At 40.7% G+C, this 12,322-nt stretch overlaps 1 protein-coding gene across 1 annotated transcript in view; it reads right to left on the reverse strand.

Annotated features, from left to right (window-relative positions):
* LOC149300767 (retinoic acid receptor beta-like) overlaps positions 1 to 4,225 on the reverse strand; it is a 182,396-nt gene extending 178,171 nt beyond the window's left edge. The window contains exon 1 of the mRNA XM_089484717.1: positions 4,048 to 4,225. Within this exon, the coding sequence (XP_089340843.1) occupies positions 4,048 to 4,225 (178 nt within the window). The remainder of the gene's footprint in view (positions 1 to 4,047) is intronic.
* Between the last annotated feature and the right edge of the window lie 8,097 nt (positions 4,226 to 12,322).

Here is a 12,322-nt window from a genome sequence, read left to right on the forward strand (position 1 = left end):
TAGAACAAAAGCTGATGGAAACATGTTTAAAATGGACCAGTTTAATAAAACTCCTGCATTAGATTATTTTTACTCACAAAAATCACCCATTTGCAGTAATTTACTGGAAAATTGGCATTGAAATGCTAAGCTGTTGAGTTAATTGTTGCACAGAGAAATTAAAGATTGTTCACCAAGTTAGGGGGTTTTGGTTGCTTTTTTTTAATAAATACATGAAAACAAAGTAGGAAAGGCTGTTACAACTAGAAATATACAAAGTATACGATGTATAAAGTACATGACCAAGGTCATAATTAAGAGGTAAAGTTTGTTTCTCCATTATTTTTGTGTTGAGAAAAATTAGGTTGATTTACAGTGCACAGGTGTGTAAGAAGACCTATGCTATCTAGCTATTTAATCTTTAACACTTTGCAGAGCTTTATTAAGCGGACTGGGTTATAAAATATAGAATTTGGGAACGCAACAGTTCTGCTTTGTGTCAGTTGTCAAACGCAGTGGTCGTAGGAGCTTCTAATAGGCAGGTGCAAGGCCAGACTTAGGCTAAAATTTAGACCTGTCATTTCCACCACTGTTACCTGTCGTCGAGGACTTCTGCTGTCCAAGGCTAGAAAATGACAACTACATTAGAAAGACAAATTTATATTATATATATATATATATATACATACCGTATTGGCTCGAATATAGGCCGCACTTTTTCCCCCCACTTTAAGTCTTTAAAGTGGGGGTGCGGCCTATATTCGGGGTCTACATGCAGTCCCGGGCGCCGGGCAGGCAGTGGGGTTAGGATACGGATCCCCCGCAGCGGTGCAGGGGACCTGTATCCTATTCTCCGATACGCTCAGACAGCCTCCCCTGCCAGCACTTTCCACGGGGGGGGGGGGGGGGGGGATGGGTGCCAGCACGGGAGGTTGTCCCGGGAGCACCAGGGAGTCTGCTCTGGTAAGTCGGGGGGGGTGGGGGCCAGAGTGGCAGCATATCTCGGGGGGGGAGGAGGACAGTGGCAGCATATCTCGAGGGGGGAGGAGGAGGACAGTGGCAGCATATCTCGGGGGGGCAGTGGCAGCATATCTCGGGGGGGGGAGGAGGAGGACAGTGGCAGCATATCTCGGGGGGGGACAGTGGCAGCATATCTCGGGGGGGAGTGGCAGCATATCTCGGGGGGGGGGCAGAGTGGCAGCATGTTTTTTTTAAAAAGGGACCAAACTTTTAGGGGGCGGCCTATATACGGGGGCGGCCTATAGCCGAGCCAATACGGTATATATATACAAACCAAAGGGAGCGGCTGCACACTCAGAAATATTGTTAATATACACAGGCTTTTATTTGCCCGGGTGCTCCAAAAATAGCCAGATATATGTAACCATAAATGCAGCAAGCATAAGTCCATAAAAAAAGTATGATGCTCCATTTCATCATATCCAAAAATGAGGAAAGAAACATGTTAATTTAGTCCCATTGGTGTGAGGGTATTAATCCAAAAGGTCTCGCGTTAAAGCAATAACTTGGCCCTGTCACCTCCTCTCTTTTTTATGGATTTATGCTTGCTGCATTTATGAAATCCCAATATGTTCTGTTTTTATTCATTCCATGCATGATATTTCTTTGCAGACTGCAGAAGTCTCTGGCTTTACCAAATTTTGTCTATTTTAGATTCTTGTGGTATGGTACTATGTATTTTTTAAACGTACACATTTTCATTCTATATGCACTATTTAATTGCTATTTCACTGAGAATTTTCTCTTTTATTTATATCATTTCACATGACCAAGGGAATTCAATGTATTGAACGGAACAGTTATAGGTTCCGCTTGTTGCATGGGGGATGTTTTACTAGGTACACATTATGTTTAACTGGGGATATGCACATGCTGTTCTGGTAATTCCAGTCTACATTCCCACATGATGATCGTTTGAGAGGTGGGGTAAGCCACTCCTGTTGTTTATCACATTAATCACTGCACTGCATAAATTGTTTCACTTTGCCACACAGCACTTGTCTTGAGAAAGGACCGGAGGTGGTCCGAAACGTTGGCTGTGCTGATTGAAATAAACTAGTGTTTAATGCACTTTACTGCAAAGACCCGTGAGTGCCCATTTTTCTTTGGTTACATATATATATATTTCTCCATCAGAGCAGTATTTTTATCTCTCTGATCAATGAGGCAAACATTGTCCTTCGTTCCTCTATATAAGCAGTACTTCACTCAGAAATGCCATTAAGTTTCCTGGTAGCTGCTGCCTTAACGCTAAGAACCATCAGGTGAACTGGCAAACATACAGGCCCAAAACAGTCTGCAGAACATGTCACACAACAACAGTATGCGGACTAAGGAGAGGCTTTAAAGAGCACCCAGCCCTGTTTTGCACATTGGAATTCATTTTGCATCGAGTGCTTCTTACTGCATGCAAATCAGTGCAGGCATTCCTTAATTACTAGATATGTAAATGAGACTTCTGTCTCATGTAACTCATTTCCCAGCTGCAGGCCAGGACTGGCCATCTGGCACGCCGAGCACATTACCCATACTTACGGGTACTGCCCACCAGAGGCAGATCGAGTCATGCAGTGGGAGGCCTCTGGCTGGATACATGGAGCCATACTCTGCCCGAGTACAAAAACGTAAGGTGAGGACTGGATACCCAGGCCTGCACCTTACACGTCATTTGGCGGCCAATGTCCTGAAAGTGCCAGGGCCACCTAGTCATCCCTGGCCCAGCTACCTCTACTAAAAAACAGCAAGCATAGCACAGTGTAGGTCCTGCACATGCTCACTAGTCATTAAGAGATGATCTCCCTTTGAAATCAATCGGAAAAACAGCAGCCAATCAAGTGTGCTATCTGAACACCGATGCTTTGCAAGCAAACACGGGATTGGTTTATGTTTTGATAAATTCAATGGAAGCATCTGCTAATGTGCATGGAAATGCTTCCCGGTTTCAACAGAGATACCCAGGGAACGAAGGAAAGAAGTCTTGTTTTCTAACTCTAAGAACTAAACAATGGAAATCCATTGTGCACGCATTCAAATCTATTGGAGTACTTGCACAGTGGACACCAATATTCATTAAAAAGAAAAAATCAAGTTCAGGGACTAGGCTGCTCCTTTAATAGATACTTTTGTCAAAAGTTTCAAATGATCGTTCCTTTAAAATACAATGATCATATAATATTTGTGCTATTTAAAAAAATCCCATATAGACGGCTTTTTATATTAAACAGTGTTGGAAGAGATACAACAGCAATCAGGGCAGTCAATAAACTCATACAGATTTCAGGTAGGAAATCAAAAGTGGAGATTCCAAACACTGCTCACTGATTGTAACAAGTTATCATAAATGACATCTTACATCATTACTTATTTGGGTTTCCACGCGCCCAGTACTTTGCCTCCAATTTCTGCAATATATTTATTAATATGTCTATTTTTTCTGCATAGATACTGGAAAGTAAAGAAATATGGGACTTGTACAAACATGCTATAAGAGTAAAACTGGGTGAGAGTGGGAGCCACTGACTGAAAAAGACATAAAGATGCCAGATTTTCTTTTATCCCTTACCCCACCTGTTAATTCATTACCAATAATTAACTTCTGATATTTATTGTGACACGGCATACCCCAGGAAGATTCTCTGCACAAATGATGTGTAAATTGTATGTGTGGGTCCCCAGGCTGGAGCATTTGGAGAGCAGGACGGGCCAATGCTCCAACTCCAGTGTTGCAATAGACTGGATGACCGTACCTGATTTTCAAGGTCCAGTCCAGGACTTTGATAAAGCCTGCATCATGCACACAAGTCACACATCATTCATGTATAGAATCTACTGAAACATCTCCCTGGGGCTGTACGGTGTCACAATAAATAAATATATAATATCATTTATATGAATACATTCATATTTATATATATATATATATATATATATATATATATATATATATATATATATATATATATTCAAATACAACTAGGTTTATATTAAGAGAGGAGACACATTTGCATAAAATCCATGCATCTTAGACGTATAAAAAGAGTCACTTACTGGCTGGAGATGGTGTACTGCATCCACTTGTTGGAGGTTGACCCTGAAGTCCATGGAGGGATGGGAGAGAAAGCCCCCGGATGACTGGGGGAAACAGGAAGGGGTAGTGGGTGGCCGGATAGTGATTCATATGTCCATTCACAGTTGGGACAGGACATGTACGGCTGCTTGTTGTCATATTAAGATACCAGTGAGTGCAATAACTCATCTATGGGTATAATACAGCATGACTTCTAGGTGACTGTATTTTTGTCATGTAGGGGGAAACACATTCAAAATGAATAAAGTATTTCAGCCAGACTGAGGGATCATTCCGATAATGACCAAACCAAAGCTTTATCGATGAATACTTCTGTGCTGTGTGGCGATAGTAATTTGATGCTTCTGTAAAATCACTGGCTTATTGTCGAAGTTTCCTCGTTTGGATTCTGTCTTTATGCTGACAGTGTATTTAATCACAGCAGCTTTTCTCTTGAATTCCTAAAAAGAAAGAAAGAATCAAGAAATGATGAACATGCAATCTTGCTGGACATATGGCATCTAATATAACTTGTAGTAAGAGCATTTTCTAAACATTCTTGGGTCTATTCATTAAAATGCAACTCCAGGCAAGTTGGCAGTATATGCTTAAAATATTATATTTTAGTATATATAATCCCCTATTGCATAGGGCATGGGGTGATGGGGAGAGCAGCATAGGTTGGCTGTATACCCCTTGAGGCTATTATTTATGGGTTAGGGAAAGATGTGGGATACTTCTTGGTTTTCGGCTAAATATTTTTTCAGGTGAGGACATGTAAATTGACACATGGATGTACAACTACTCACAGGCAACTTCTATATATTAGTGAATATGTGTCAATAGCATCAGCATGCTAATTCAGACAACTTTAGTTGAGTCTGGTCACCCCATTAAGTTAATAACCAAACTTACAGATATAGTTAATTAGAATCTCTCTCAAAAACCCATAGTTAATTATAGTAATAATAAATAATTTCTTTAAAACATAATTCATTTCTGCACAAAAATAATAGATGCTGGCAAGAGAAGGGTTTACCCCACTGGTAAACAAATATTTGAAATATCTAAGTAAGGGCAATACCACCGGTATCAATGAATTAAATATATAAATCATATAAAGGATAGAGATTTTTACACTCCATACAGAAAAAGAATCAGGTGGTAGACCATTCATAGGAAAAATAACGAAGTAACTAGTGATTGATGAAAAAACTTGACTTTCAAGTAGACACTCAATCTTCGAGGGGAGAGCGTTCCTGCAGCAGGTTCAACAAACGTGAAGCCACACATGAAAGAACAGGACAACCGTTCAGACCCTATAAATAATGTTTATAGGTCGGCTTCATCAGAGGCAAGCGAATGAAACTAAGCAGAAGTCTTATATAGTGTTAGCACCTCCTACCTCTGCTGTCAGATTTCCTGATTGGTCAAGCCCCTTACACACCCATAATCGAACAAACATAATGAAGTGATAAATTGTGGTATCCTCAATCTCATCTCCTGCAATCGTATTAATGAAATATTTACTCAGACCTTACAGCCAGCTTAAAAATCAAGCTATGTGATCACTGTAGTTTTTCAGTTAAAATAAAAATAATAATAATAAAGGGGTCTCTTTTTAGATCGTTAAAAAATGTTGATCCCCTCATTCATCCCCATAGGAGCCCAAGTTAAAAGTATATATAACTAGCATGATTCACATTGTACTTTTGAGTTAATATCACCTTTCCTGGGGTGTAATGATACTTTTTCAATGCCACAAAAAGACAAGGTCTGTGTTATTGTGATGGTGAATTTTGACATGTCTTAAGACAGAATTTTCTATAGTGTCTTTTTGTCATATGGTAACTATGAACCGAGTGGTCTCTAATGCTTCTACCTCTCCTAAAAATCATTATAGAGGTGGAAAGGGGAATATTTTTAAGTAGTGGGTCGGACAGTAGTATACGCTAGAAAAGTTGTATGTTTGTTTTTTTTTACATTTTCAGTTACAGTGGGGCAAAAAAGCATTTAGTCAGCCACCAATTGTGCAAGTTCTCCCACTTACAAAGATGAGAGAGGCCTGTAATTTTCACCATAGGTACACTTCAACTATAAGAGACAGAATGAGACAACAAAGTCCATAAATCATATTGTCTGATTTTTAAAGAATTTATTTGCAAATTATGGTGGAAAATAAGTATTTGGTCAATAACAAAAGTTCATAACAATACTTTGTTATATACCCTTTGTTGGCAATGACAGAGTTCAAACGTTTTCTGTAGGTCTTCACAAGGTTTTCACACACTGTTGCTGGTATTTTGGAGCATTCCTCCATGCAGATCTCCTCTAGAGCAGTGATGTTTTGGGGCTGTCGCTGGGCAACACGGACTTTCAACTCCCTCCAAAGGTTTTCTATGGGGTTGAGATCTGGAGACTGGCTAGGCCACTCCAGGACCTTGAAATGCTTCTTACGAAGCCACTCCTTCGTTGCCCGGGCGGTGTGTTTGGGATCATTGTCATGCTGAAAGACCCAGCCACTTTTCATTTTCAATGCCCTTGAGGAGGTTTTCACTCACGATACATGGCCCCATTCATTCTTTCCTTTACACAGTCGTCCTGGTCCCTTTGCAGAAAAACAGCCCCAAAGCATGATGTTTCCACCCCATGCTTCACCGTAGGTATGGTGTTCTTTGGATGCAACTCAGCATTCTTTCTCCTCCAAACGCGACGAGTTGAGTTTCTACCAAAAAGTTCTACCTTGGTTTCATCTGACCATATGACATTCGCACAATCCTCTTCAGGATTATCCAAATGCTCTCTAGCAAACTTCAGACTGGCCTGGACATGTACTGGCTTAAGCAGGGGGACACGTCTGGCACTGCATGATTTGAGTCCCTGGCGGCGTAGTGTGTTACTGATGGTAGCCTTTGTTACTTTGGTCCCAGCTCTCTGCAAGTCATTCACTAGGTACCCCTGTGTGGTTCTGGGATTTTTGCTCACCGTTCTTGTGATCATTTTGACACTACGGGGTGAGATCTTGCGTGGAGCCCCAGATCGAGGGAGATTATCAGTGGTCCTGTATGTCTTCAATTGTCGAATAATTGCTCCCACAATTGATTTCTTCACACCAAGCTGCTTGCCTATTGCAGATTCAGTCTTCCCAGCCTGGTGCAGGTCTACAAATTTTGTTTCTGGTGTCCTTCGACAGCTCTTTGGTCTTGGCCATAGTGGTGTTTGGAGTGTGACTGTTTGAGGTTGTGGACAGGTGCCTTTTATACTGATAACAAGTTCAAACAGGTGCCATTAATACAGGTAACGAGTGGAGGACAGAGAAGACTCTTAAAGAAGATTACAGGTCTGTGAGAGCCAGATACCTTGCTTGTTTGTAGGTGACCAAATACTTATTTTACCGAGGAATTTACCAATGAATTCATTAGAAATCCTACAATGTGATTTCCTGTATTCTTTCCCCCCATTCTGTCTCTCATAGTTGAAGTGTACCTATGGTGAATTACAGGCCTCTCTCATCTTTGTAAGCGGGAGAACTTATACAATTGGTGGCTGACTAAATACTTTTTTGCCCCACTGTATATCATAAGTGACAACGGGTATCAGAGCGAGTAATGTCATCCAGTAATGTTTTACTTTCAGGTGTGAGGGCTCTGTGATATGCCCTTTTCAAAACTCAAGTTTTTTCTCTAAAGTAAGATCTAAGAATGTCAGCTGCTTTCTTAAAATCATTCAGATTGGAGCAGTTACGTCTAGCCCACTGTCTAGGCTTTAGTGGAAGGGGGTGAAACCTTAACCTATTTAACAAGCTGTTGGTAGCCTTTAGTTTACAATATAAATTGGTATTGAGAGCACCACCATTATTCTGAGTGATTGTTACATCCAGAAAAAGTTTAGAATTCACCAAAAGGACAGATGTCAATGATATTAAGTCAATTAACAAAACTGAGAAAGGAAGCTTCATCTCCATGCCATAAAAATGTATCGTCTATATACATGACATGGCTGGATGAGTTTGATGTGGAAGAACTCATTTTTATCCAGATAGCCCATTCTAATGCTCAAACAGCCCAAATGTTAACAATAACATAAGTTGGAGGAAACTCTCACTACTTAATAAATATAGGCCAGAATTATTAAAATTGTTATTGTGAAATTCTGGAGTTCAGGAAAAAATACCTAAAACAAATTATGGGAACTGCTGTCATGGTCAATTACCTTTAATTTGTTTGGCAGGGATACCGATCATGGCCAGAGTAATTGAGGTTAAAGATTATAAACACTGAGCTTGGTATATCATTGTAATCACAGCTGGCTATTCCATACAAGACTGTTGGCCTCAGAGCTCTGTTGTAAATTAGTTAGAATTAATGCAATGATGTTGCTTCACTTATTTAACTCAGAGGAGGTGCTGTTCTTGACCCTTTACCTTAAAGCCCACCTGTCACAGAAAAATATCAAGGTGTCATAGGAAGGAACTGTTCTACTATACATTGTGCTAATCTACTGACAACATAAGAGGACATCGAAATAATAACGACAAACATGGGTGCTGGATAGGCTGCACGTGAATGCTCACATACCCACAATCCTACTGATTTATTAACGTAGTTCTAAATGCTTCCATTTTTATATAACTGACAACACGCCTACAAAAGTTTTGCAAAGTCAGTAATTAGGAAGGGGACATATAATCTATATTTCTTTACAGGAGTCTGGTTCAAATGATTTATTGTAACTAGGGCTGCAACAACTAATCGATAAAATCGAAAATAATCGATAATGAAATTCGTTGGCAACGAATTTCATTATCGATTAGTTGAATCGATTATTATCGATTATAAAATGAGGGTTTTTTCAGAGCAAACGCTCTGAAAAATCCCCCTCATTATATAATCCGTTTAGTCTGACTCACCGTCTCACAGCAGCAGCTCCTACTTACTCCCCCTCCCTGTAATCACTGTGACAACTGGCCCCGCCCCTTCCTTCTCCAGGCCAGAACCAGATGGCTGTGACACTCATCTAACTGTAAGTATATGTGTATATATATATATATATATATATATATATTTGGGCTACTGAAAGTTAGGGGAGGTGGGGGTTAATTTAGGGGCAGTTATGGTTAGTGGGGTGTTTAGGGTTAATTTAGGGGCAGTTATGGTTAATTGGGTGTTTAGGGTTAATTTAGGGGCAGTTATGTTAATAGGGTGTTTAGGGTTAATTTAGGAGCAGCTGTGGTTAATTGGGTGTTTGGGGTTAATTTGAGGCAGTTGTGGTTAATGGTGTGTTTAGGGTTAATTTAGGGGATGCTGTGGTTGATGGGGTCTTTAGGGTTAATTTAGGGGATGCTGTGGTTAAGGGGGTGTTAAGGGTTAATTTAGGGGCAGTTATGGTTAATGGGGAGTTTAGGGTTAATTTAGGGGATTCTAAATCCTGGGGGCAGTGAAGTGACATATCTGGGGGTATAAGGCATATACAGTATATAAGGCATATGTGGGGAGGGCAGTGTGGCATGTCTGGGGAGGACGGAGTGGTGTATCAGGGTGTATAAGGCATATCTGGGGGTAGAGTGGCATATCTGGGGGTAGAGAAGTGGCATGTCTGGGAGGCAGGGTGGCATGTCTGGGGAGGATGGAGTGGGGATATAAGGCGTATCAGGCACAGTGGCAGATGTGGGAGGCAGCGTGGAGTGGCAGATGTGGGAGGCAGCGTGGCATATGTGGGAGGCATTGTGGAGTGGCAGATGTGGGAGGCAGCATGGCGTGGCATATGTGGGGAGGGCAGGGTGGCATGTCTGGGGAGGATGGAGTGGTGTTTCAGGGGGTATAAGGCGTATCAGGCACAGTGGCATGTGGGGGGTAGAGTGGAGTGGCAGATGTGGGAGGCAGCGTGGAGTGGCAGATGTGGGAGGCAGCGTGGTGTGGTATATGTGGGAGGCAGCGTGGAGTGCTGTGGTAGGCAGCGTGGCATATGTGGGGGGGCAGCATGGCATGTCTGGGAGGCAGCGTAGCAAGCCTGGGCTCAAATGTGCATATATTGGGGGGCTGGTTGGGAAATAAAGACAAGAAATGTATTATCAAAGTTTTTTTATTCTGCTGTTTGTATTTAACATCATTTGTTTAGTAAATTATTTTAAATAAATGAAAAATTTACATTCATTTTTTTTATCCGATTAATCGATTAATCGAAAAAATAATCGGCCAACTAATCGATTATTAAAATAATCGTTAGTTGCAGCCCTAATTGTAACTATTGGTAAGCTTGCTCATTTGTGATAATTTTACAGGATTCTCTATAAAGTTTATATTAAGATCAACTCATGTAATTTTTAATTAGTTGTAAATAAATGATCAGCTGGTGCCTCTATAATTTTATTATAAAACATATCTCTCGTTCCCCTTCTAATAAGACGTTGCGGGATTAAGAGCAATGCCACTGCTGCCACACTGTTTTATTTTTTTTTAAATTGCTTTATGATGGAGTTTTTCCTGATTTCTCTCTCATACAAACAAATAAGGTTGAACATTTTAGGAATATCTAACATGCTTATCTGAAAGAAATTAGCAGAGATAAGACATTCTGCTCCAGGTTAACATGTACACAAGATTCTCTTTGGCTCAGAATCCAATAAAATGAACCACAGTGGCCCAGGGCCTTGGTATCATTCATGCAGGCAATTGCGGTGTTCATTTTTTGCACATTACATCACATTTGTATGATTCGCACTGATAACACTAACTGCACTTGACTTTTTAAGAAGCATATAGTCTATGAATCCCTGGTCCGCTAAACCAGATTTGTTGACAAACAGTGTTTGCATCACTGATACCTGTGGGCAAAATCAGGGCATTACTACCCCATTTAATATACTTCTGTAGAAATCAAGAATTGAGAAGTGGAGAGGGGCATTCCACGTATGGAACCCCCTGTTGTCATTCCAACACCCACAACACAATGGTTCGTATGCCCTCACACACAGCCCGGTATTTCTCTATATAACAACTAAGCTACATGCACCCCCCCCCCCGCTCTGAAAATCTGAATGTTTGAGCTAACATACTATAGCAAAATAAAAAGCTACTTTTAACCCACAAGAGAACTTAATTGGGAGAGTTTTCATGGTCCATTCTGTACAAAGTCACAAGACAAAGTCATTCCCACAATATCTGCAGTTATTTAATTTTGTAACATTGCTAACAATTTTTTTTGGAGGTTTTTCCTGAAACGTACAATGCAAGGAAGTAATAGATTTGAAGAAAAGGCACTAAGTGGCACAATATGTGACAGCGGGATGTCACAAAAAAAGTAAAAAATTTATGTAGATATTAAAAGTATACCACATAACAAAAAGCAAGGAAAGCAGCAGGGGTGTGGTGAATTGCAGTATTCAGTTGAATAATTAAACAGATCTTTAAAGACAGACTACACCGCTGTACTTTACAAAGTGCTAAGCAAGCAGCCACGTTGAAGAATTACACGTCCACATTTATTAATGTCGCATCTTAACAGGCTCTATGCAAGAATTTAGCTCCATTTCATTTTATCCCTGTAGTCAGAACCACAGGCTCATGAAGCCAAAATATGTCTGTAATACTTCCTTTATTAAAACAATGTTAAGGTATGTGTAGATATAACTCATACTGCGATGCATCAAATTCAACAAACCACTTTTAAGAATTGTTCTCTTAAGCTGTAAATACATACAATAGAAGAAATGAAAAGGATTGTCTTTGGTACTTTTTTTTTAAGCAGGTTGGATATAGCACACTCCAGGGCACTATATATTTTGACAATGAAGGGTGCTGGTCTGTCACCAGTATGCCAACTAGGCACAGGCTTGGGGCAGCAGGTATGGGTCAGATGGCATCAGAGCTGGAAACTTACTGGGCTTGAACTAGATTCTCACTGCCTCCTAGGGACTACGGGGGATTGTCTTAAATCTTCGGGCAGAGGGAGTCGTGTTTGGCCGTGCCTACTCACGGTCCAGCTTCAACCCATTCCTGCCTCCTCTCTGCCCATTTCCCAGACTTCTTATGGCCACATCCCTTTCAAACTGCGAGACAGCCTGACTGTTCTTTAGCTGTTTAGTTACCCTGCCACACACATATTGTTATGTAAACTGTATGAACGAAATCTGAAGAAGGTTGGACCTTGAGGCCCCCGGTCCATTAGTACTTCAAGCGGTCAATCGAGCTCTGCTATCCTTTTAATACAGCTCTTTCACAATGCAATGTGCCAAAACTGAGGTTTTCAATTTTTTTT

The sequence above is a fragment of the Sceloporus occidentalis genome, unplaced genomic scaffold (genome assembly GCF_023333645.1).
Source record: "Sceloporus occidentalis isolate IW3139 unplaced genomic scaffold, rSceOcc1.0.p SCAF_23, whole genome shotgun sequence".
Taxonomy (NCBI): Eukaryota; Metazoa; Chordata; class Lepidosauria; order Squamata; family Phrynosomatidae; genus Sceloporus; species Sceloporus occidentalis.